Source organism: Henckelia pumila, chromosome 2, assembly GCF_033568475.1.
Source record: "Henckelia pumila isolate YLH828 chromosome 2, ASM3356847v2, whole genome shotgun sequence".
NCBI classification, from domain to species: domain Eukaryota; kingdom Viridiplantae; phylum Streptophyta; class Magnoliopsida; order Lamiales; family Gesneriaceae; genus Henckelia; species Henckelia pumila.
Genome location: NC_133121.1, coordinates 81,021,149 through 81,047,561, shown reverse-complemented (window position 1 = coordinate 81,047,561; position 26,413 = coordinate 81,021,149). Strand labels below are relative to the sequence as shown.

At 36.8% G+C, this 26,413-nt stretch overlaps 1 protein-coding gene across 2 annotated transcripts; it reads left to right on the top strand.

Annotated features, from left to right (window-relative positions):
* Positions 1-14,708: 14,708 nt before the first annotated feature.
* On the top strand, positions 14,709-26,027 carry LOC140879966 (uncharacterized). Of its 2 annotated transcripts, none has more exons than XM_073283965.1 (28): positions 14,709-14,990; positions 15,112-15,286; positions 15,393-15,505; positions 15,860-15,976; positions 16,193-16,339; positions 16,436-16,789; positions 16,888-17,036; positions 17,212-17,333; positions 17,446-17,537; positions 18,026-18,260; positions 18,392-18,449; positions 18,894-19,054; positions 19,165-19,235; positions 19,323-19,496; positions 19,671-19,742; positions 21,316-21,417; positions 21,493-21,582; positions 22,378-22,453; positions 22,577-22,670; positions 22,751-22,820; positions 22,904-23,083; positions 23,668-23,790; positions 23,882-23,965; positions 24,428-24,612; positions 24,700-24,838; positions 24,918-24,977; positions 25,358-25,462; positions 25,541-26,027. In XM_073283965.1, the coding sequence occupies exons 1-28, from the start codon at positions 14,889-14,891 to the stop codon at positions 25,652-25,654; spliced, it is 3,564 nt and encodes a 1,187-aa protein (XP_073140066.1). In that variant the 5' UTR covers positions 14,709-14,888; the 3' UTR covers positions 25,655-26,027. The 2 variants fall into 2 exon arrangements, with proteins under 2 accessions (XP_073140066.1, XP_073140067.1); XM_073283966.1 differs by having other exon boundaries at positions 14,710-14,990; positions 18,906-19,054.
* Positions 26,028-26,413: the final 386 nt, after the last annotated feature.

Here is a 26,413-nt window from a genome sequence, read left to right as displayed (position 1 = left end):
ACACCTGATGACCCCCTCAGAGTCGGTAAACGAGTCAAAGCACAGTACTAGCATATAGAGTCTCCATGATGTTTCAAGTCGTAAGGACTAATGGTGTACAACCAAAACCGCGGACTTTATCCACTCGATAAGTGATAACCACTTGGAAAGTCCGGATAGGGTAGTTCGACTATTCATCCTATGAATATCCATTTGCATGCTTCGAACATCTCCATGTTCCCTACCAATGAAACGTGGTACTCCGCATCGCAAATGCTAGTCTCAAACTCGAGCGATCCTTATCCTTATTATCGGACGGCTCAATCGACTAGGAACGGTTTTAGAATATACAGTGACTATAAGATGTATTTCATGATAGACATCTCCATGTTCTACCACATCTTACATACACTATAGTATATTCAAGGTCTTTATCAAAACAACAATAGTATATCACAATATAACAATATGAAGTAATATAAAGTCATTGCCATAAAAGTGTAAATAATATTAAACAAAAGATTGTTTATACAAAGAGTCAACAAAGCCCATAGCCACACAGTTGGCTCACTGGGCACCCACTCTTACAATCTCCCACTTGCCCTATAGCCAACTAGTCATACTACGTAGACCCATTGCTTCGCGATGTTTGTCAAACAATGGTCCTGGCAAAGGCTTAGTAAGTGGATCAGCGATATTGTCTGCAGAGGCCACTCGTTCGACACTGATGTCTCCTCTTTCCACAATCTCCCGGATTATGTGGTATTTCCTCAGTACGTGTTTGGATCTTTGATGAGACCTTGGTTCCTTTGCTTGAGCAACGGCACCCGTGTTGTCGCAGTACACCGGGACTGGACCAACAAATTCAGGAATGACGCCCAACTCTTGGACGAAATTCCTCATCCAAACGGCCTCTTTAGCAGCAGCTGATGCTGCAATGTATTCAGCCTCAGTGGTGGAATCCGCTGTGGTGTCCTGCTTGGAACTCTTCCAAGAGACAGCACCGCCATTGAGCATGAACACAAATCCAGAGGTTGACTTCGAGTCATCCACATCACTTTGGAAGCTAGAGTCGGTATAGCCTTCCAGTTTGAGTTCTCGTCCTCCATAAACCATGAACATATTCTTAGTCCTTCGCAAGTACTTAAGAATGTCCTTCACGGCTTTCCAATGCATCTGACCAGGATTAGACTGATATCTGCTCGTGACACTCAGAGCAAATGCTACATCCGGTCTGGTAGATATCATCCCATACATGATACTACCTATAGCTGACGCATATGGTACATGTGTCATATTCTCTATCTCTGCTTCAGTCTTGGGACACATAGACTTGGATAGAGAAACTCCATGACACATGGGTAGATGTCCTCTCTTGGACCCATCCATTGAAAACCGTTTCAATATGGTATTGATGTAGGTTGATTGAGTGAGTCCTATCATTCTCTTAGATCTATCCCTATAGATCTGTATCCCAAGAATGTAGGATGCCTCACCCAAATCCTTCATAGAAAATCTACCTGATAACCATATCTTTGTTGACTGCAACATCCCTACATCATTCCCAATGAGTAGGATGTCATCAACATAAAGTACTAAGAATGTTACCGCATCCTTAACTACTTTCTTGTACACGCAAGGTTCCTCCGGGTTCTTGATGAAACCAAAATCTTTAATTGTTTCATCAAATTTATGGTTCCAACTTCTTGATGCTTGTTTTAGACCATAAATTGATCTCTGAAGCTTGCATACCTTATGCTCGCTTCCCATGGATGTGTACCCCTCAGGCTGCTTCATATAGATTTCCTCCTTAATGTCTCCATTAAGAAAAGCAGTCTTCACATCCATTTGCCATATCTCATAGTCATACCATGCAGCTATGGCAATTAGGATTCTTATGGACTTGAACATTGCAACTGGTGAAAAGGTTTCGTCATAGTCAACTCCTTGCCTTTGAGTATAACCTTTAGCCACCAATCGCGCCTTGTAGGTCAATACCTTACCATCAGGCCCAAGCTTTCTTTTGTAGATCCATTTACACCCTATCGGAACAATTCCATCGGGAGGATCTACTAAAGACCAAACTTGGTTTGTATGCATCGAATCCAATTCTGACTGCATAGCTTCAAGCCATAAATTCGAATCCGCATCAGAAATTGCTTCCTTGAAGCTTTTTGGATCACATCCAATGTCGGGTTCATCTTGACCCTCTTCAAGAAGAAGACCATATCGAACTGGAGGTCTAGAAGTCCTCTCGGATCTTCTAGGTGCAGGCGTGTCCAGCAATGGTTCCTGAGGTGTGGGATCGTTATTTTGTATTTCGGGTTCTTCTCGAACTTCTTCGAGTTCCATCATCTCGCCTTTCTTATCCAATAAGAACTCCTTCTCCAAGAAGGTGGCATTCCGTGAAACAAACACCTTTGTTTCAGCAGGATAATAGAAATAATATCCGATTGAATTCTTCGGATACCCCACAAAATAACACAAGCTGGATCGACTATCCAACTTATCTCCCACTGTCCGCTTCACGTAAGCAGGACATCCCCAAATCCTCAAGTATGAATACTTAGGAGCTTTGCCATTCCATAACTCGTATGGTGTTTTGTCCACTGCTTTAGTGTGGACGTTATTCAACAACAATACCGCCGTTTCAAGCGCATAGCCCCAAAACGAAGGTGGAAGCTCAGTGAAGCTCATCATGGATCGAACCATGTCCAACAAAGTTCGATTACGACGCTCCGATACACCATTAAGCTGTGGTGTCATAGGAGGAGTCCACTGAGAGAGAATCCCATTCTCTTTTAGATAGTCCAAAAACTCGGTACTCAAGTATTCTCCACCTCGATCCGATCGAAGTGCTTTAATACTTTTACCTAGCTTGTTTTCTACTTCAGCCTTGAATTCTTTGAACTTTTCAAATGCTTCAGACTTATATTTCATTAAATATAAATACCCATACCTAGAATAATCATCAGTAAAGGTAATGAAGTAGGTGTGGCCATGTTGAGTCCCTACTCTAAATGGACCACAAACATCTGTATGGATCAAATCCAACAGATTTTGACTACGCTCAGGCTTCCCCTTAAAAGGAGATTTAGTCATTTTCCCTTTTAGGCAGGATTCACAAGTAGGTAGAGAGTTAATATCAGACATATCAAACATGCCCTCTCCCACTAGCTTGTTCATCCTCCTTGAGGAAATATGACCTAGTCTAGCGTGCCATAGGTTTGCCGGGTTTTGACTATCGATTTTCCTTTTGTTTGTTGTTGCCGGTTTGTCAATACAATTCACTGGAACGTCTTTTAGTTTTAAATTATATAGATCGTTTTCAAGTTGTCCATTTCCAATTAAACATTCATTCTTGTAAATATTGCAAATCCCATTCACAAAATTACAAGAATAACCATCTCTATCAAGCATAGAAATAGAAATAATGTTTTTAATTAAATCTGGCACAAATAAAACATCTCTCAACAATAATTTAAAACCATTCTGCAAAATCAAACAAACATCTCCAATGGCCGTAGCTTCAACTCTGGAACCATTCCCGAGCCTCAGCTGGGTCTCACCCATTCTAAGCCTGCGACTTCTTGTCATCACCTGCAAATCATTGCAAATGTGAGATCCACATCCGGTATCCAATACCCAAGAAGTTGTATTAAGTGACATGTTTATTTCGATATAGAACATACCCTTTGCAGTTCCCAACTGCTCAAGATACTCCTTGCAGTTGCGCTTCCAATGACCCGGCTTCTTGCAGTAATGGCAAACATCCTTGGATTTTCCATTGTTTGAAGCCTTTGTCTTTTGCTTCTTCTCGGGTTCCACTTTCTTGGGTGGGGCAGAACGTTTCTTGCCCTTCATACTTGGCCCCTTCTTAGCAGAAGATGAGGAGCCCACCAAGAAAGCTGGCTTATCCTTCTTAAGTGTGGATTCATATGTAACGAGCATATTGACCATCTCTTCAAGGGTGGCCTCTATCTTGTTCATATTAAAATTTATCACGAATCCATCAAATGAAGAAGGAAGAGATAGAAGCAGCAAGTCCACATTGAGTTCATGCTCCAACACCAAATCAAGGGTCGCTAACTTCTGTATGAGCCAAATCACTCGTACCCCATGATCACGGACCGAAGTCCCTTCACGCATGCGGCACGTCATCAACTCCTTAACAGTAGAGAACCTTTCAGCCCTCGACTGAGCCCCAAAAAGTTCCTTGAGTTGCGCGTGAATGTCAGCAGCATTCACCGTGTCCTCAAATCGCCTCTGGAGTTCATCAGACATCGAGGCTTGCATATAGCATTTGGTCTTGATGTCATGGTCACACCATGCATCAAGTTTGGCCAATTCCTCCGGACTTATGTCAGCTGGTGCTTCCTTCGGAGGTGCTTTCTCTAACACGTAGAGCATTTTCTCCGAAGTTAAGACAATCTTCAACTTCCGGAACCATTCCGTATAGTTGGCGCCAGTCAGCTTGTTTTGTTCGAGGATCGAGAATAAAGGATTTCGCGAATTCATTGTATGAAATACTGAAAAAGAAAACAGACATATATCAATGATTGTTTAACAATTTACTAAGACATAAAATAGGCGAATTTAATTTTATGAATCTCACTCCCACTATTTTAACGATTTCACCACCCTCTAGTGAAAACGGGAAACTTTTTCCTTAGTGAGAACATGGAGTCCAATTGACAAACTTATGGTCCCGAATAATATCAGCCAACCATAATTCTCAAAAGGTAGAGCCCAATTGCTTCCAAAGCAACCCCCATGTGTTTACCTCATGTCCAATAAGGGCCCAATAATATGACGCCGTTTAAAGTGACATGTCAAGATGACCCATCAATATTAAGTTGTGATACGGTCGCCATGTGGATCCCCCAATAATATGAGCCGATCCCATGGGAGTTCCACCCAACTTACAACATTTGTCGATCCAATGTACAGCTTTCCGACGGACGGGCCCCCCCAATAATATGAGCCGGACCGTATCCGTGGGTAGCATCACATACATTGACCGTTGATGGAAGGTAGGAACATTTAAACAATATTTAAATTTCCTTTATTTATCTTGATATAAATTTTAAATCATATTTAAAATGAGGGATTTTATTTATAAAAATATTTGTCTCATCATATTTAATTTATTGCATGCATTGCCGGATTCACGCAATTTATGTCTAAACATGCATACAATCATAATATCACATATTATATAGGATGATCGATTCCATTTCTAATTGACCCGTGGTTGCCAATCACGGGTCTTAGTCCAATCCTAGGTAATATGCAGTATGCAAATGCAATCCTATTACATATGCTTCCAATTTACATTTCTTCAGTCTTCATTGTCTGCTGGGCCCACCATCTTCAAATCTTGATCTCCCACTAAATCTAATGTATTTACAATAAATAACAATGACAAGTAGGGGATACATTTTTAGGGGGTGGGAACGGGCTATAAACCAAGCCCACTTTTATTACATATGACATTCATATCGGGCCATAAACCAGGCCCATTAATAAAACCAACAACAATAAAGACAAAATGTAAATTCCTAACATACACCTACAAAATTGGTCATGGCAATCGATCATCCTTATCCAATAACATTTAATTCAAAATTAATTTATTGGATAACATGCTGTGGCAATTCAAATTTAAACAAGATAAAATCATATTTTATATATAAAATCACATTTCACATATAAAATCATATTTTATCTCCATATCAAATAAAATCATATTTTATCTATAAAATCCAATTTTACAAATAAAATCATATTTTACTCAATATATCATAAGATCATATCTTATCATCAATTGTACCAAAATAATTGATTTCAAAATTCAATTTACGGATAAAATATTAAAATTTTCCAAAAATTCAAATTTATCCAAAATCAATTTTAAAATTTACGGACTCGAACAATTCGATCCGAAATCTCGTGAACCAATCAAAAACAATTTTTGACCGGACCAAAAATAAAATTTTAACATATTAAAATTAATTTTTAATAAAATATTAATTTTTCCCGCGGGCCACCCGGGACACTCCCGGGTTGGCCCGCACCCGGGGCGCGGGCCGGGGCAGCCCGGCTGCCCCCTTAGGGCAGCAACGCTTGCTGCCCTGGCGGCGCCTGGCGCCGCCGCTGGGCGGCGCCGAGCGCTGCCCTGCGCAGCGCCCAGCGCTGCGCTGGGCAGCGCACAGCGCTGCCCTGGGCAGCGCCGTGCGCCGCCCTGGGCGGCGACGGTCGCCGCCCTGGGCGGCGCCGTGCGCCGCCCCTGGGGGCAGCGACCATCGCTGCCCCTTCCGGGCAGCGATCCAATCGCTGCCCGGGTTTCGCCCCCGGAAAAAAAAAAAAATTTTTTTTATTAAAAATATTTATTTTGTTTCAAAAACCGAGACTCAAAAATTTTGTACAATTGATTAATTCAATCGATTGATCTGAGCAACCTGGCTCTGATACCACTGTTTGAAAACTGGCGAGTTCCCAGACCAATTACGATTGATACCCGGTGCAGCGGAAGTTTAAAAATTTTTCATGGAACGTTTCCATGGTATGGGTATCAACCGTTCATCGATTGAATTACGTGTGTGTGTAAAATTTAAATAACAATTAAATAAATTTTACCTCAAATCTCGCAACGAGATTAATGGACACCAACAGAACAATTCTGCTCTTGTTGTCTCTCCCTGGAACCGATGAACGCCTTCAATCAGGTCCACGAACAGAGGTTTAATCCCTCTGATAGATTGCACTAGAAAATCTATCAGAAGTTTTCTGCGAAGAGAATACACGAATTTGATTCGTTATTCCTTACTGCGATTCAAAATCACAGACCGGAATTTTCTCGGGCAGAGCAGGAGGGGGACGGCCGAAAATTCTTTGAGAGAGAAGGGTTTCGATTTTTTTTCTCTGTCTCAAAAATTATGACCTATTGTGTGTAATTTCTGTACTGAAATAACTTATTTATAATGCAGGCCACTAACACCTTAGGGCCCATTAGTCATAAGCTGGGGCCCGACAAGCAAAGCCCACTCGTTCAGAAATTAATATAAAATTCATCGTGACTCCGATTGATGAAACGATTTCACCAATGTGCACAGAAACCATTTCTGCACGTTTTAAAGTCAAAATAAATTTTCCTGAATCCGAATTCAGTGGTTTCCAAAAATGTCCATCCCTATGTCATTTTAGGAAATCCTACTCCCTTACTCTTATTTAAGAAGTCCAACTCCTTAGTTCATTAAATTTAACTCTTTAAATTTAACTATCTCAACGGGGATTAAAACTCCATTACACTGTGTGACCCTCAATGGTTCAGGGATACAGCTAGCCGTGGGCTCACAACTCCTTGTGACTCGGAACAACACTTTCCGACTTGCCCAACGAATCATGGTAAAGCGCCTAGCAACATCGCCCCATGATTCCCTAGGTATCACTGATAGTGCCTACAAGAACCAGTAGATTTTGGTTAGCGTACAGTACGGTCCCTTCATCCATATATCCCGATCGAATCAACAACCATTGGTATATCGAGAGTCGCTCAAGATTCGATAACTATGCAATACATCTTGAAGATCAAATTAGTGACATCGCATGTGCTACTAAGAAACCATTTCTTAAATCACATCAAGTACTCTGGCCAGAGATTTGTCACACTAATATCTCCTCAGATCGCATAGGATATCCACACTCGCAAGTATGTGGTGAATCCTTGACAACAATTCATTGACTCCTATATGTGTCGTAACTGTACCCAATCTCGACACCTGATGACCCCCTCAGAGTCGGTAAACGAGTCAAAGCACAGTACTAGCATATAGAGTCTCCATGATGTTTCAAGTCGTAAGGACTAATGGTGTACAACCAAAACCGCGGACTTTATCCACTCGATAAGTGATAACCACTTGGAAAGTCCGGATAGGGTAGTTCGACTATTCATCCTATGAATATCCATTTGCATGCTTCGAACATCTCCATGTTCCCTACCAATGAAACGTGGTACTCCGCATCGCAAATGCTAGTCTCAAACTCGAGCGATCCTTATCCTTATTATCGGACGGCTCAATCGACTAGGAACGGTTTTAGAATATACAGTGACTATAAGATGTATTTCATGATAGACATCTCCATGTTCTACCACATCTTACATACACTATAGTATATTCAAGGTCTTTATCAAAACAACAATAGTATATCACAATATAACAATATGAAGTAATATAAAGTCATTGCCATAAAAGTGTAAATAATATTAAACAAAAGATTGTTTATACAAAGAGTCAACAAAGCCCATAGCCACACAGTTGGCTCACTGGGCACCCACTCTTACATAAGCAACAAAGCTATTGTGGATTATGTTATAAGTGAATCATTTTTATTTTTATTTTTATTTTTAATATTAATATTTATGGATAATAATGATTTTTTATCATGAAAAATATAGAATTATTAGGTAAATTAAGAGGAAAAACCTGTTATGATAATATAATAGTAAGATACTAATAAAAATGATGAATTATTCATATTGAAATAGATAATGAATTACATAAGGATCGTAACAAATATAGCAATAAAAGAATTCACATACTTTTTGTAGTATGACAATAAAATAACTGATCATTTAAAATATTTAAGCAATTTACACTTCTATAAAATTTGTGTTTAATATAATATATAGATATATAGCATCACCTTAAATTTTATGAATAATAAATTTCATAATGTAATAATCTATTAATAAAAGCATGCTATATTAGAAAGAAAATAAAAAATAATATAAAATTTTTTTGAACTCTTTAAACACAACATTTTAATTGGTTTTTTAAATATCATATTGCATTTGTAAAGTTAATCATATAATATAGCAATATAAGTGAAATCAAAAATAAATATTTTCATATAGTTTCTTTGTTATTACAAATATATTGTGTCAATTAACCTCTTATTTAATTATAGAAATTCACCTTCAATGAATTGGTTTGAATTATTTTTTATTAATTTAAGAAAACAAAATTTAAAACACTTTTTTTAAAAAAAATTCTTATAAAAAAATAAAATTTGGTTACGACATACTTATAAAAAAATTTGAAAATAATGGTACGTCATAATTCAATAGATATTTGATTATAAAAATAAATTAGAGAAATAAAATTTTATCAAAACATAATTCTTAGGAAAATCTAAAAACAATTAACATAAAAATGATTCAAATGTTGGAAAATAAAAATATGCAATTATTATTTAAAATTATTAAAGATAATATATATTTATTTTATTATCTATTATCTATGACCTATATATCTAAAAGTGTTAATAAAAGGGTAAAGTTTTACGATTGTGAAATAACAACTTTGTCTTTTTATTTACACTATAAGTAAGGTCATATAAAAACATATATCTATTACCTATCTAAATCTAAAAGTGTGAATAAAAGGGTAAAGTTTTACGATTGTGAAATAACAACTTTGCCTTTTTATTTACACTATAAGTAAGTTCATATAAAAATATATAAGTATATAAAAGTAAAAACAACATTTTAGTTATGATATAAAAGTAAATGAATATTCCTATTATATTATAGGTAAATAGTAATATTCATAAATACATTATACATTTATGACATTCATTAAATTGCAACTAATGCATACCTTAATAACATTACATAATTTATTTTTTAATTATTATTTTTTGAAAAGAACTATTTTTATTTTCATTTTTCACAATTTGTTTTTATTTATTTTACGCTATGTAATGTTAGGCAATATAAAAATATATAGGTATAAGCTAAATTTTAGTTTGTGGCTTAACTGAATTGTAGTTAATCAAATAGATAAATAAATCTTGAAAAGAACAAAAGAAAAAAAATAAAACTTACGAAATTAATATAAAAAATTAGAATTAAAAAAATTAAGAATATAATATAAATTATGAAAAGAACAAAACTAAAACAAAAAATTTAGTATCATAATATTAAAAGTTATCTATTATATGTAAAAAGTAATAATATTCATAAATACATTATACATTTATGACATGCATTGAATTGCAACTAATGTATCCCTTAACACCATTACACAATTTATTTTTTAATTATTATTTTTTTGAATTTTTCACAATTTTTTTTTCATTTTTCACAATTTTTTTTAAAAGTTAGGCAATATAAAAATATATAAAAATAAACTAAAATTTAATTTCTGGCTTAATTGAGTTGTAGTTAATCAAATAGATAAATAAATCTTGAAAAAATTAAAATAAAAAACTAAAACTTACTGTATTAATATAAAATGTTAGAATTAAAAAATATATAAGAATATAAATCTTGAAAAGAATAAAACTAAAAATAATAATAATATTAAGAGTTAAGAGTTAAAAACATATATTTACGAAATTAATGTAGGAGTATAAATTAAATCTATTATCTATCTAAAAGTATGAATAAAAGGATAAAGTTTTATCATTGTGAAATAACAAATTTGTCATTTTATTTACACTATAAGTAAGGTAATATACAAATATATAGGGATATAATACAAGTTAAATGACAAAAAATAAAAATAATATACAAGTTACATAACTATAAATGAAAATATATATACCACAACAGAACCAAAAAAAATATGCGAGTTAAATAATCAAAATAAAAACAATATACAAGTGACATGATTAAAAATAAAAATGCATCGTAATATGACTAAAAATGAAAACATTTAAGTTACAATATTAAAAATACAAATTCACCATTAACATGACTAAAAGTGAAAAAAAATTATCATTGTATTATTTCAGTTGATTTTCATAATTAATAATTAAATTTTATATGATTTTTATTATGAGGCCGTGAAAATCTCAATAATTATAAAAAATAATAAATAGATATATTATATAAACAAAGTGTCACCACGTGCATCGCACATGCTGTTTACTAGTATATATATATATATATATATATATATATATATATATATAATATAATATAATATAATATAATATAAATTGTAAATAGTATAGATGTGTGGTAGTTGATTATTGTTGCACAATGCAATGACCAACATCATGATCATCTACTAATTAACACTTCAACATGCAAAAATTCATAATTAAACAATATCAGAAAAATTTACAGCGGAAACCAAATATAAGTTATACAGCCCAAAATAAAAGAATCTGGAAACTTAAGTTATTACAACCATATCGAGTAGAATATTTCCAAAACCAACACCCCTGAAACAACAACCAACACTTTATGGATAACCTTCTCAAAAGACATGGCACCTAGGATCTCCCAGCATCTCCTGCACTATCCAACCTGAGGTCTGCCCCGTCGAATAGGGTATCCAATAATCACAGAAATAAAGGACGTGAACGAACTACGCTCAGCACGAGAGTATGAGTATACAAATATTATATGTGCATGTATGCAAGTGTACGGGTTACCAAAACTCGAGGTCAAGTCTCTCTGATCAAAAACAGACTCGGACCCTAGGTATGTAGCACTCTGCATCGTCGCACCAGGTGGTGACTCACATATCCAACAGTGGATATAGGTGACCTGATCACGAATCTACGTGTCCAATCATCCACTAACAAGATAGGTTGAACACCCTACTACAGGATATCGTAATGATACAAGCTCAAGATGATCATGCATGAAGCATAAAGACGTGACATAATATATGCAGATAAAATCATGTCATATAAATGATGCAACACATAATACATGCATACTCAGTCAAGATATCTCGAATAGTAATTTCGTACCTTAATACTAATAGGCAATCTACACCAGCTCTATTATCCAAGCCTATAATCACAAGATTATTATATCACTAAACAACATCTAAAAGCATTAAGCTAATAGATACTCCCAAACTATTTTTAGGATCTAGGGTTATATTTTTCATCCGTCGTTAGCTCGTTGTTGTCGAATGCCCCAAAACTTGGGCACAACTCCGCTACGACTGCTGGACGTCTCGCCAAGGCCCCGCCGCACACCAGGAAAGGCTAAAAACCACTAAGAACCACCAAGAACCGAGAGAGAAAGTGTAGCGATCCTATCCGGATCCACTACCTAATCAGAGTTAAGAGCATAAATAAGCATGCATTAAATAAATCGCTGCGGAAGACTTAAATAAAAGCAGACCGACAGAATACAATCGGTTAAACAAATTCGATTATATAACTCAATCGAATGAATAAGCCTAAAGGGCAAAACCTACAACTAATCCTGTTGTCTTCACTGATCACTGGCTATTCCAAGCTCCTGGTGCTCCATCTTGCACCTACACCTGCCCCGTCGAATGGGGTGTCCAGATACACAGAAAAGACTGGACGTGAGCTCTAAGCTCAATACGAAAGCACGGGTAAAACATACAAATATGATGCATGCACATGACAGGGTATCCATATCTGGGATAACTGTATACAACTGCTCATTAATGGCGCCTAGGAAATGAGTGGTACAACCCGGGGAGCAAACCCTGTGTGCACTGCTCATTCCTATCGGACGTAGACCGTGTCTTACAGATGCCAGTGCCGGCTAACCCGTCGGTAGCGGGGCGCTCGACATCAACCGTCCGAACAGGGCTGAGCGGCCCTCCATAGCTTATCTCAAAAGATGTACATGCACAATATGATATGCACATGCCGCATAATAATATGACACACAAATGCAATATATAAGCATGCAAAACCCGCTGGCTATCTCAATCAGTACTTGCGTACCTTTCTACAGGCAGTCCTAGCAGTCCCACTCTAGGTTCCAAGCCTACATTAGCTCTACAATGCAAATACCCATGCATCATTAATTAAGCTCTAAAAACCTTAACTAATTTATTTCATACTCCTATATAATTTAAGGAGACCATAGCTATACCTGCGTCCGTCGTCAGCCCGCTGATGACAATTGCCTCCAACCTAGGCCACAGCTCCGCTACGACGCCTGGATCGCTATGCCACTTCCGGAATCCCAATATGATGCCTAGATTTCCCTAGATCTGAGTTAAAAGGCTAAGGAATCGAGAGAGAAGAGAGGAAAGAGGTGCAAGAAATGAATTCTCGGACCCTCTACTTATAGACACGGAACGGAACGTCCGTTTCTTAACGTTGCGTCCGTTCTGCCTGACGAACGTTGCTTCCGATGTCACATCAAGTGCGTAAGCAATGACGTAATATTTTTGACGTCACAAATGACATCACTGCCAGAATGTTGCTTCCGTTCTTGGTCACCTTTCGGGCCATTTCCGATCATTCTGAATCAATTTCTGAAGTCCGTTATTCCAACAGAGACTTCCTTAATCATGTATTAATAAATCAAAACACGATCACACGATTAATTACTCATTAATTATTAATTTTGGATACGGGTCACTACAGAAAGAATGTAAATGAGCAAGGAAAATGGATCTCGGATGCCCTATTTATAGATGGAGTTCGGACACTCCGAACCCCAAGTTGGACGCTCCGAACTCGCATGCAGTCCACGTTGTAGAAATGCAAAGATCGGACGCTCCAATCCCACCTTCGTACGTTCCGAACTCCTGCGTGTCCGAGAAAATTGACACGTCGATAATGCGCATAGCCTAACTCTATTCGGACGATCCGATCACGTTTGGACGTTCCGAATTCGTCCGTAGCTTCCGAAGTACTTCCCACCGATCACTTCGGACCGTCCGATCCCCACAGGGCTTGGGTTCGGACCTTTCGAACCACCCGAGCCCAAATAAGTTTATTAACCATTTTTAGACATTTTGGATCCGATTTCTAGGTCCATTTGATCAAATTAAGATTTCTTAATAATGTTTTACTTGAGCTAAACATTTTTAGTCAAATTAATATTGTAAAAATGAAATTGGGTTACTACACACAATATATATAAAAAAACCACAGATAAATTTTAATTTTTTTTCTTATATGACTTATTAATATTTCTAATGTCGATCACAACAAATGGACAAAATCAAAATTGCAACATAGGAAACATAATAGAGGAAATCTAGTAATCTACCTATCAGAAAAATTACGTGGATTCATAAAAATAATTTTTTATTAATTAATATAATTTACTTAAACCAAAAAACAAATCATCTAAATATCCAACTTTTTTTTATTAGATGAATTGATTGAATTGAATTTTCTACATTTATTATCGAGTTAAAGAATAAATATCGAGCATTATTAAATTTTATCAAGAACATAAATTGGTTTAGTAAATTTTAGTTAAATTTATTTAACCTTGGATAATACGTCCGGGTTTAGTTGCTAAAAAATTTGAGTCATACAATTATCATCGATGATAATATTTGGTAAAAACAAGAGGATATTAAATTCACGAGTACGTCTCTTGTTTTACAGTCTCTATATTCGATTCAGCTCATATTTACAATAAGATGACATAAAAAATAATATTTTTTCTTAATTCATTTTGAATAAAATATCAATATCACGAAATTAATCCATAAAATAATCTAATAAATATTTTTGTGTAAATTCATTTATTCGATTTGTTTTTTACTTGAAAAAAATTGAATTTGTTTTTATCGAGCACGGTGTCCTAAATCTAATTACATAAATCAAAGATCCCACAGCAGTTGAGCTTCTCCTGGAGCGTAATTTAGTGGCACAAAGACAATCCAGCTAACGTAAGCACCCCAATTACCCACATATATATAAAATGAAAAGCGCAGGCTCTTCGTTTCCAATTGCACCAAACTGTTCTCCGTATTTGTCTTCTTCACCGCATCAATAAATTTTTACTGTTTGACCCCATTTATCTATATATACATACACACACCTATATCTATACATTCAGTGTGTGTCTATATATACATACATATATACGTACACCCACACACACTCTCTCTATAAACATATCGCATTCAACAATTCAGCCAGCGGAGATGGTGTCGACCCGGCGAAGTGGATCTCTGCCGTCGAATAACAAGAGATCATCTTCCGCCTCCGATGATAACAACAAGCCTTCTTCTCCCAAGCGTCAGAAGGTACTTTTCGCTTCCTTTCTCTGTCTGATTTTTCAATTTTTCAGCTCGGAATTATTTTGGTGTTTTTTTCTTTTTAGGATTATTCGTTTTAGAGTTGATTTTGGATGATTTTTTGGTGTAGGGCGAGAGCAGCAATAATAAAAATAATAGTGTAAATGATGATAATTCGAAGGCTTTAGAGCTAGAGCCTGCGGAGAATCCGAAGGAAATAAGCTCCACTGATCCGGCCGAACGCCCTGCGGCTACCGCCGCTCCAGCTGCGTCCGTCTCCGTAGCCGCTCATGTGGTTGTTGAAGGTGGATTATTTGTTTTAAGTTTTTTGGGAACTTGACTTTCGGATTTTGTTGCATGTGTGTGGAATGCTGAAATTTGTGGAATTTTCTGTGATTTTTCGAAATTCAGGGGCTGTGGCAGCTGTGGCGGATAAGCCGAGGAGCTCGTTCACTTCGTGGAAGCAGCATCTAGGTTTCGAAACAACCACGCCTTGGTGCCGGCTTCTTACCCAATCCTCGCTGGTGACTTTCTCTCTCTCTCTCTCTCTCTCTCTCTCTCTCTCTCTCTCTCTAATCTGCTTTCTATTTGAATTTCTTGGTATGAGCTGGAGTTCTTGGTCTACATTTTTTGGATTTGGTAAAGTGGTCAGACCTTTCACTTAGTCCCTCAGATGATCTCTTTCTTTTCTATTTTCAGTCTTTATTATTATTAATTTTTTTTTATCTCTTATGACTGGAGTTCTTGGTGTACGTTAGTTGAAGTTTCTAGCTTAGACAAAGCTGAAGACACTATTTTTATTGTCTGATAATTATGTATAATACAGGGATTTAAAAACAAAGGAAATGATCGAATAACAACAATGTGTCTGTTTGCAGAACCCAACTGTTTCCGTGTACACGACCAATTTCTTAGTTGGCTCGAGCAAACAGGCGAATCTATTGATTCGTGATCAAACCATCAGTGCAATCTTGTGTTCAATAAGGCTCACCCAGGTAATGCTTGTAAATAAAACTTAAAAGGTGGAATGATCTTCGTCTTAAATTATTATTATTTTTTGTATCTGATTCCGTAAATGAAGATGATACCTGCATTGCTTAAAGAGATGGCCCTACTTGTGGTTCTTCACTTGCGATGTGTGTGTGGAATATTCTGAGGTTTTTTGGTCTGCTATTTTATTTTTTTGCTTACTTTGTGTGGAAAATGATCAGCGTGATGATAAACCTGTCGCGGTGCTTGAGAGCCGGGGAAGCAAAGCATGTGTGCAAGTGAATGGTAAAACAATCAAGAAAAATTCTAGTTGTGATCTTAATTCAGGAGATGAAGTGGTTTTCGGCTTTCTTGGAACCCATGCATATGTATCCTCAGTGTATTTTGTAACAATTATTATTTGATTTGATTTTCTTTTCCAATTCATATTATTTCACGTGGAGTCCTCAATGTGATCCATATAGATTTTCCAGCAGCTACCTTATGAACACATAATCAAGAGCCCCCCACCAGATGTTCAGGCTAATGTAGGAAAGCTGATTCCCGTTGAAAGACGAGCAGGAGATGCATCTGCTGTGGCTGGTGCTTCAATTTTGGCATCCCTTTCTAACCCGCGGCAAGATTTATCACGGTTTAAGCCTACATCTCAGGCCAGTGGTAAAAATTACAGAGTGAGTGAACTGCCTTCCTCCCCCACTGTTAATGAGGATGAGCTTGATGGGCAAGAAGTTAACTCAGCTACAAACCTAGGGAGTGAAGCAGCTGTTGATGTTGGGGCTGCCAACAAGTTTGATGGCAGTATAGAACCTGGCTTAGAGGCAAGAAGCAATAGTAGCCAGGCCGAGCATTTTCTTTCGCTATGATAATGTTATTACATTTTCATGACTTGGGATTAGACTAAACTTTTGTGTGACAGGATGAAAGAGGCTGGGATAGGGATCCGATTCTGACATCAGCATCTGGCATGTGCACACGAACTTCAGCATTTAGAGAAAGCATTATTTTATCGATTCTACATGGGAGAGAGCTAAAAGTTTCATTCGATAATTTCCCATACTATTTGAGGTAGTGCTCTGCAGCTTTAGTTCAAAATTTTGAGGATTTGAAACTGCAGCCTATATTCACCCCATCATCTTTCTATTGATCGTCTGGTTTTCCTGCATATAATTTATAGTAGGCATAAACAACACATGTTGGTATCACGGAGTTATTGATACTCACATATTTAATTAACTTGCAGTGAGAATACAAAAAATGTTCTTGTCGCGGCTTCATATATACACCTGAAGCACAAGGATCAAGTTAAATATACATCCGAGCTTCCTACTCTGAATCCGAGAATTTTGCTTTCTGGTCCTGCAGGTCTCCAATTGGTTTCACATTAGTATTTGTTAACCAGTAGGCCAATCTTCTTAATGCTGTTTCATGAGATTTAATTTAAAACATGCAATGTATTTTTACTTTTATTTTTCAGGGTCTGATATCTACCAAGAAATGTTGGCAAAGGCGTTAGCTCATTTTTTTGGGGCTAAATTGCTTATATTTGACAGCCATTCATTTTTGGGAGTAAGTTTAGATTGACCAATTCAATTTATTGTTAAGATGTGTTTCCTATTTTGATTTATTATGTTTTCATGACAAATTGGCATCTGGTACTTGTTTATGCTCATGCTTTTAACCCAAAAAGTGTAAAAAAAGAGAAAAACCTATATACTTTTAGTTTTTTTAATACCTGCATCTATTATTTTTCTTCTTGCATAGTAATTGATTGAGAGAGGGTGTCTCCCAAGTTATCTTTGTCCCTTATTTAATATTTCAAACAAGAAATGAAACCCACAGATTTTATTGAACAGTTTTCTAAGGAATGCATGTGAAAAGCATGCTATCTGGAGTAGATTGAACGTCATTTTTCAGGTTGTGAATTTGTTTATTGGTCTTTTGGATTTTATTATTGAAGTATTGAACCATATTTTTAAATATCTAATAAACAGGATAAAATATAATAAATAGATGAAGTGTCATAGACTCATGTATGGATTATCCATTTGTTTCAGGGTTCTTCTAAGGATGCTGAGACTCTGAAAGAGGGAGTCAATGCAGAAAAAGTGTGCAATACGAGCAAGCAAGTTACTAGATCTACAGTTATTGGTAAGGACATTGGTCTTACATCTGGTGAAGCAGACACCGGTAATTCACCGAGTGCTCCACTTGGCTCTGACTCGTTGAAAATGGAAAATGATGTCATACCCAATTCAGTGAATGCTGCTAAGAACTCTACTATCAAAGTAGGTAAGTAGCATTGTAATTAGTGTGGTTTAATTGTTTGTCTGCTCAACGCTCGCTGTCTAGTTTGGAACGACTGTTGTCACAGTTTCTTTTATTTTTGATCCCTTGTTTCTGATTGTTGCAAATTGATTTAGGCGATAGAGTTAAATTCATTGGTATACCTTCTGGTGGAGTATATCCAAGTTCTACAAGGTAATAACAATATCCCATGCCTTGCTTTCTTTGGCTTATATTGGCTTCTGGTAGAATGAGATTTCCTCTGGTGGTAACTGCTCGTGAATCACAGAGCTCTCATAACATTAAATGAGGAGTAGTATTGGCTTTTCATTGGGTGTTTGATTTGAAAATTTCGTTGGTTTCTGTCCTCAAGAACAATACTTATGAAGTGATGGTACAATTAGACCATATATATTTGGGTAAAACTTACAAGTGGAATATGTTCGTTAGTTCTTATTATGACTTGCTTTTAATATTGGATATATAATGTAGCATGCTTTTTCATATGCTATGGTCCTGTATGCAATATGTCTTCTCTAACTTAGATTTCACTTAGGCTTGCAGTTTCTGCACCTTGTTCACCAAAAAGTTCGAATCATTCTGATTTATATGTGTTGTTATGAAATGACACCTTTTTAGCTCGACTTTTAGGGGACCAACTCCTGGAATGCGAGGAAAGGTTCTCTTGCTTTTTGAAGATAACCCTCTATCAAAAATTGGTGTAAGATTTGACAGACTCGTTGCAGATGGGGTTGATTTTGGAGGTCTTTGTGATAATGGACATGGATTCTTCTGCCATGGTGATTCCCAGCTTGATAGGATCTCTACTTTATTTCTTTTAGCTTTGTGCAATATGAAATTCAAAGTTTTCCATATTCCTCATACATACAATATTATTTTTTCCATCTAGCCAATGAACTTCGCTTGGATACATCTGGCATTGAGGATATGGACAAGTTATTCATTAACACTATGTTTGAGGTGTGATTGCTTTTCTTTTTAAAATCACTGGGTTTACATTGAAATGGTTACTTGATATCACCCAATTTTATTCTTCCCAATTGCTAGACCGTATTTGAAGAGAGCAGGGATTCCCCTTTTATTTTGTTTATGAAAGATGCGGAGAAGTCGATGGCAGGAAGTTCAGAATCATATGCTATTTTTAAGAACAAGCTTGAGAAACTTCCCGATAATGTCGTCGTTATTGGCACACACATTCAAACTGAATATTCTAAGGAAAAGGTAAAAATATTCACCTATTCGTCCGCACACATTCTTTACATATTCTGCTTCACTGATTGTTCTAATTATGCTGCTTGGGTTGACATAAAATAGATTATTGACATTAAGTATAAGTCAAATACTCTATGCATATACTTTGGGATTCGTTTGTAAATCCAGTTTTCTCTTCTGCAGTCCCACCCTGGCGGTTTGCTTTTCACGAAATTCGGCAGCCACCAGACTGCATTGCTTGACTTGACTTTCCCTGTAAGAATCTGTTGATAAATTTCTGTCTACATTGTCATTGTCTTATTGTGCTGTTTAGGAGTATACTGCATGTTTCGTCTTTAGCCATGAAGCATGTATTTGTGCCACACAAAGTGAGGGCTTTGCTAGTCTGTCTTATTTAACAACCTTTCTAGCATTTTCAAGCTGTCTTTCATTTATATGGCTTTGTGCTTCCCATGAAACTCATCTATCTTAATGAAGTTACGTATCCATCATCCTTATTTGTTACAAACATTCTTATAGATCTTCAAGCTAGATTAAGAATGATGGAACATATAGAAACTCGAGTTTTTTTCTTTAATTCGAACCTCTTATGTGCTGGGCAGTACATGATGCTATCGATTCTTGAATTACACTTATGTGCATATTGTTAAGAAATTGACTTGGACTTAACTCACCTCAAAAGCTAGCTCAAGAGGTGAAGGTTGCCCTTGTTCATATTAAGGGCTCCCAAGAACTCTATCCTACCGATGTGGGACAATATTGCAACACACCCCCACACGCCCAGGAATGAACATCTGGAGCGTGGAGATATTAACGGGTGACCTAAATATAGGCAGCCCAATTATGGGCGGTCCAACACACACGGAGGGTCTGGGCTCTGATACCATGTTAGAAATTGACTTGGACCTAACTCACCTCAAAAGCTAGCTCAAGAGGTGTGGGTTGTCCTTGTCTATATTAAGGGCTCCCAGGAACTCTATCCTACCGATGTGGGACAATATTTCAACACACATCCCACACGACACGCTCAGGAATGAACATTTGGAGCGTGGAGGTATTAACGGGTGACCTAACTACAGGCAGCCCAATTATGGGCGGTCCAACACACACGGAAGGCCTGAGCTCTGATACCATGTTAAGAAATTATAGGCGGTCCAACACACCAACGAAGAGAATTCGTTACCTATCGAAGAGAATTACAAATTGTGTAAATTTGAAATCCTGGGATATCTGTCTCCCAAAACCTGATCGATAAAATTTTGCATGCCAAAAAATTCTGTCTAACGAGCCTCAAGAAAAAAATGTCAAAAGGGGAGGAGATGCAACAAGAAAAGGCACATTATCGTCCTATAACAAGATTGATAATGCAGGGCGTGACAAATTGGTATTAGTGCCCATTGTTATGGGCTTTAAGCTTTACAACAGCAGTTTGAGGCATTTATGCCAAGTGCACCTTGACTTGGACCTTGAGCAGCCTATTAAGTTAGACCGACCGACTCCTCTAAAAGCGGAACCTATAGACTACCACGAAAGAAGCTATAATAAATCGTGTAATTTAAAATCCTACAATAATTACTATAGATTAACTTTTCATCCGAGCTTACCTTGAATGAAGAGTTCTTTGTTATGACAAGTACACCTGTCCGTAACTTTTTCTTTGTTGGTTCTCATTATAAAGCTGGTATATCCTAGTTGCTTGTGTTTAGATGGCTAACATTGTTCCGAATAAGATTATTTCTCGTGTTATGTGATAGTGTACCAGCTCTCAGAATTCTCAACTCATCACATTTTTGACTGCTCTCATATGATGTGGATTTGATTATCCCAGGATAGTTTTGGAAGGCTGAATGATAGGGCTAAGGATGTTACCAAGGCAACTAAGCTTTTGTCCAAACTGTTTCCTAATAAAGTAACAATTCACATGCCTCAGGTTTGTTGCTGGAATTCCTTTTCATAATGGTTTTTGGCAAACTAAATTGTATAATGATGCTGATCAACATCTCAGGATGAAGCTCATCTGGTTAGTTGGAAGCGTCAATTGGATCAAGATTCTGAAACCCTGAAAGTGAAAGCAAATTTGTATAATTTACGAACTGTGAGTTTTCTTTTCATCATGAAAGTGGGCCACACAATTTTTCGTTTATCTATGATTGTTATAGGCTTGCAAATATTTTGATTACACTTGGCACTTGAGCTACTCATGATGCAGATCTCCTTTGGTTGAACATATGTAGTTTTTTCTTTAAGTAACACCATTCATACTTTTTCGATCTTTATGCTAGAAATGATACAGGGTATAGTAATCTGCCCTCATTAAATTGAATCTCTAACCTGAATGGACAAAGAGGCAGCAGAGTAACATTAACACCTGCACTTATATGGAGAATGACCAGCGATTACAAATATGAATCAAAATCTTTTGTGGAATTTTAATTTTTAGTAGTATTTAACTGGTTAATTCTCCATATTTACTTCAGAACTTTCTAATCTTGCTAGGATGCCATTTTCTTGTACCACAGAATTACGAGTAGCATTTTTTCCACCCAAAAAATAGTTGAAAAAATTGTGAATGGGTTTGTGCTTACTCTCTGGCATTTGTGTTTTGTTGTTTGTAACTTCATTCCTGTGCAGTTTCTTTAGAGATAAGATGAAAAGATGGGATGAGTTTGTTCATTCATGTAATTTAAGTGCGAAGAAGGATATCTTAGTGAATGTTGGCTATTGTCAGTGATGACAGTACATTGTGCATGTTTCACCTATAATAATGGGATTTGCGTACTGATAAGGCTTGATTATTCAACCATCATCCTCGTATCATTCCAACTGAAACCAGCTCTACTATACGAGCTAGCAATTTCATTTGACTTTTGCTTTGTATTTTTATGTACAGGTTCTAAACCGTTATGTGCTGGGGTGTGATGGATTAGAAACTTTAAGCATCAAAGACCAATCACTTACAAACGAGAGTATGTGTTTCTTTTGCACGTCTTTATCAAATATTAGCTTTGTTTTACTCTTTGATTTTCATGTGAAATGATATAAAACTTGTGAGCATGAGAAGATGATTTAGTTTTTTTAATGTTTTGAAGGTGCGGAAAAGGTTGTTGGATGGGCTTTGAGCCATCATTTGATGACGAACCCTAAAGCTGAAGCAGATGCGAGGCTTGTTTTATCTACAGAGAGGTAATAGAAAGAAGCCACTTTTTATTTTGCAAAATATCAACCAATAGTCAGAATAAACTATTATGGCACTCTTGTTGCAGCATTCAATATGGCATTGGAATATTACAATCCATAATGAATGAATCCAAGAATCTAAAGAAGTCCCTCAAGGTGATACTTTGTTGCTTACACCATTATCATTTGTGATTGATTTGTCAATCTGCGATTTGTATCTTCAATTTGGGTTTTCCCAGGATGTTGTGACTGAAAATGAATTCGAGAAGAGGCTTCTAGCAGATGTAATTCCACCCAGTGATATTGGAGTGACATTTGATGATATAGGAGCACTGGAAAATGTGAAAGACACGTTGAAGGAGTTGGTGATGCTTCCTTTACAGAGGCCAGAACTTTTCTGCAAGGGTCAACTCACCAAGGTGACATTTTTTATTCCTTTTTATGGGATTATTCCCTTGATGCAAGAAGGAGATTTTGGGCAGAGGAACTATTGCGTATTTCCACAATATTTACTATTTTTAGTTGCCGTTTCTGTTGAGTTGTTTTCATTTTTCTTGAATTATTATATCATCTTTCCTATGTATCTTGTTTAACTTCTCCTTGTTGTAAATACATGATACCCCTTTTTGTGGTTAGTGGGATCATTTTCTGTGCTGATCTTTTTACTATTTTCCCTTTCATTTTGTTTAGAATTTTTTTTTTGGGGGGATTTAGAATATATATATCTTTTTGTTCGGAATAATTTTCTATGATACGGATGAAAGATTGCCATTTATCACCTCATAAAAATGATTTCTTTAGACTACTTTGTCTCAATTGCTCATAATCTTGTACACATTTTAATTAGGATGACATGTCTTTCAATCTACTGAGGTGCATTCAAATTCACTCTGAGATTTAGTCTTTTCTGGCAGTGCCTGATTTGTTGGATGTTTAAGTATTATTATTGTGGCTAGCTTGCACTCTTTGTGTTAAGAACCTCCAAATCTATTCTCTTATGCAGCCTTGCAAGGGTATACTTTTATTTGGCCCCCCTGGAACAGGAAAAACCATGCTTGCTAAGGCTGTGGCCACTGAAGCTGGTGCTAACTTCATTAACATTTCAATGTCCAGCATAACATCAAAGGTTATTCTATAAAAAGCTCAACTTCACTTTTATAAGATTCTGCTGATGTCATAACGTTCTCATGTTGCACCACCGTTCTTTGTATTTGCAGTGGTTTGGTGAGGGTGAGAAATATGTCAAGGCTGTCTTCTCACTGGCCAGCAAAATCGCTCCAAGCGTTATATTTGTTGATGAAGTATGCCCATGTCACTCTACATTATGATGTGTTTTTTCCTTACAATCTTCTACTTCATTCTTTTGGGGTGCAGTCAAGCCAATTAGAGCTTAGGCACCCAAAAAATTGCTATTCTTGCTTGAGTTTGATCAATAGTAACTTGCAAATCTGGTTACTTGAACCACAGCTTCTTCTTGAAATAGGAATTGGACGATGTGGTGTCTAAAATGCTTGTATTTTTATAAAGTTGTCAATTGATTGTTGGCAAGAGTGATAAATTCAGGGTAAGATAAAATATCATGCCAAAAATGTTAAGAGTATCATAACTCGAGCTCGATTAGTTGGATGCTGAATTCGGGGACTTGAGTTCAACCCAATGTTGTGGTTGAGTTGTTTAAAGTTCTGTCAAAACCGAGCCCTATCTGAGCTCACAAGACACATTACCATTTATCCTGACTGCTGTGCTTTTTTCTTCTTTTGTAGGTAGATAGCATGCTGGGGCGAAGGGAAAACCCTGGAGAACATGAGGCCATGCGTAAAATGAAAAATGAGTTTATGGTGAATTGGGATGGGTTGCGAACGAAAGACACAGAGCGTGTTTTGGTACTTGCTGCAACAAACAGGCCTTTCGACCTAGATGAAGCTGTAATAAGGCGGCTGCCACGTAGGTAAAAACAAGACCAAAAACATCTTCAAGAAGTTTGATCTTGAACACAAAATGTTTGATGGTTACGATTTTATGGTGTTGTCTATAGATTGATGGTCAACTTACCAGATGCTGCTAATAGAGCAAAAATCCTACAAGTGATACTAGCAAAAGAGGACTTGTCTGCAGACATGGATTTGGATTCAGTCGCGAGTATGACAGATGGTTATTCTGGAAGTGATCTTAAGGTTGGGCCTTAAGGCTTACGTTGTGAATGATTTGTTGGTGCAGGGCTCTACTTAAGTTAACTTCTGTGTTTTGTTTCAGAATTTGTGTGTCACAGCTGCACATCGCCCAATTAGAGAGATTTTGGAAAAAGAGAAAAAGGTATCTTCTCCTTAATTTATATCATTTAGATCGGAAAATTAAACTTAGTGGCATCTATTTCCTGTTTCCGGTTTTTACTGTTGCAAGTGTGCCACACAAATCATGTCTTGTTGGGACTGTAGCTTTTTAGCATGTTTCCTTTTATATCATCTGATTGGGGATAATCAAGGTTTAGAATCAATTTTGGATTTTAGTCATCTTATTCTTGATATATTGTGGTGGCTTTGTTTCTTTCTTTACAACTTCCGATAATGGAGAAATTGTTTCTCATAGAGATGTTATCAAGTAGGTTATCTGAAGAGACTACCTTTGTTTTTTGTTTTTTGTTTTTTTCTTTTTTGGATTTTCTATCCTCATCTAACTGTTATGGTTAATATCAGGAGCAAGCCGCTGCTCTTGCTGAAGGGAGGATCCCACCAGCTTTAAGTGGGAGTGCTGATATTCGCCCCCTAAATATAGATGACTTCCGATTTGCTCATGAAAGGGTGAGAAAAAATCACATGAAATCTGTTGCTTTCCATCACCTGCTTGTCCCTTGTTCTAAATTTATTTATTCCACCTAGGTCTGCGCAAGTGTTTCGTCAGAGTCGATAAACATGACAGAGCTTCATCAGTGGAATGAACTTTACGGCGAAGGAGGTTCGAGAAGGAAAAAATCCCTCAGCTACTTCATGTAAAGTTTTGCATATGTACAATTTGTTCTTTCATTGTCAGCGCCAGTCTTCTAGATACAACTCCTCCATTGGATATGCATGAGAAAATGCACAACATTGTACAATGAAGTATAGGTTTTATTGTACACTTGTGTTCTAATTTGTGAGATGGTGTAAGGTTAGAATAGCCTCCCCAAGTGAAGATTAATGGCTATTCTGGCTTTGTTTTGTATCCCATCTCTCGCTTCTGTCAAATAGAAAATGTGAGGCAGGATTCAGTTTAAGTTATTGTGACAGCACAAAAATTAGTCGGATCCTGTGCATATATATTTATTGTCATCCTTCATTGTTTAAATTATTGCTAACTTGTGCTAATAAGAAAACCTAGTTTCTTTCATTTCCTTCTGTCAGCTGGAATTATAGTTTTGAGTTCTTTCCTCTGCTTGGTGTTGGCGACATTAGTCGTCCTGCCGGCGGCGGAGTAACGTGTTCCCTGAATATATGTATGTTACTGTTAGATGTAGCTTTTTATATGTTGCAATGTTCGATTCGACAATTGGTATGATCTTGGTTTCCATTGTCCTCGTAGAGATGCCTCAGTGTGGGCCAAAGTCAAAAACCTTGTTAAATTTGGGGGGTTCAGTATAAAATTTTGAAATGTGAGAAGAGGAAAGAACTCCCTTCTGTCACCATAATTGTCCTCTCGTTTTCACTAAAAAAAATTATTACATGACAAGCTGGTCAATTTTGTTTTTTGAATGTCACATGCTTAATTCTTTGTTC

Excerpts from the sequence above, each read along its gene's own strand:
- LOC140879966 (XM_073283965.1), top strand. The coding sequence starts at position 14,889 with ATGGTGTCGACCCGGCGAAGTGGATCTCTGCCGTCGAATAACAAGAGA. Across the intron at positions 14,991-15,111 it reads CTTCTCCCAAGCGTCAGAAG|GGCGAGAGCAGCAATAATAA; the intron begins GTACTTTTCGCT and ends TTTTTGGTGTAG. Across the intron at positions 22,671-22,750 it reads CTTGTTTTATCTACAGAGAG|CATTCAATATGGCATTGGAA; the intron begins GTAATAGAAAGA and ends CTCTTGTTGCAG.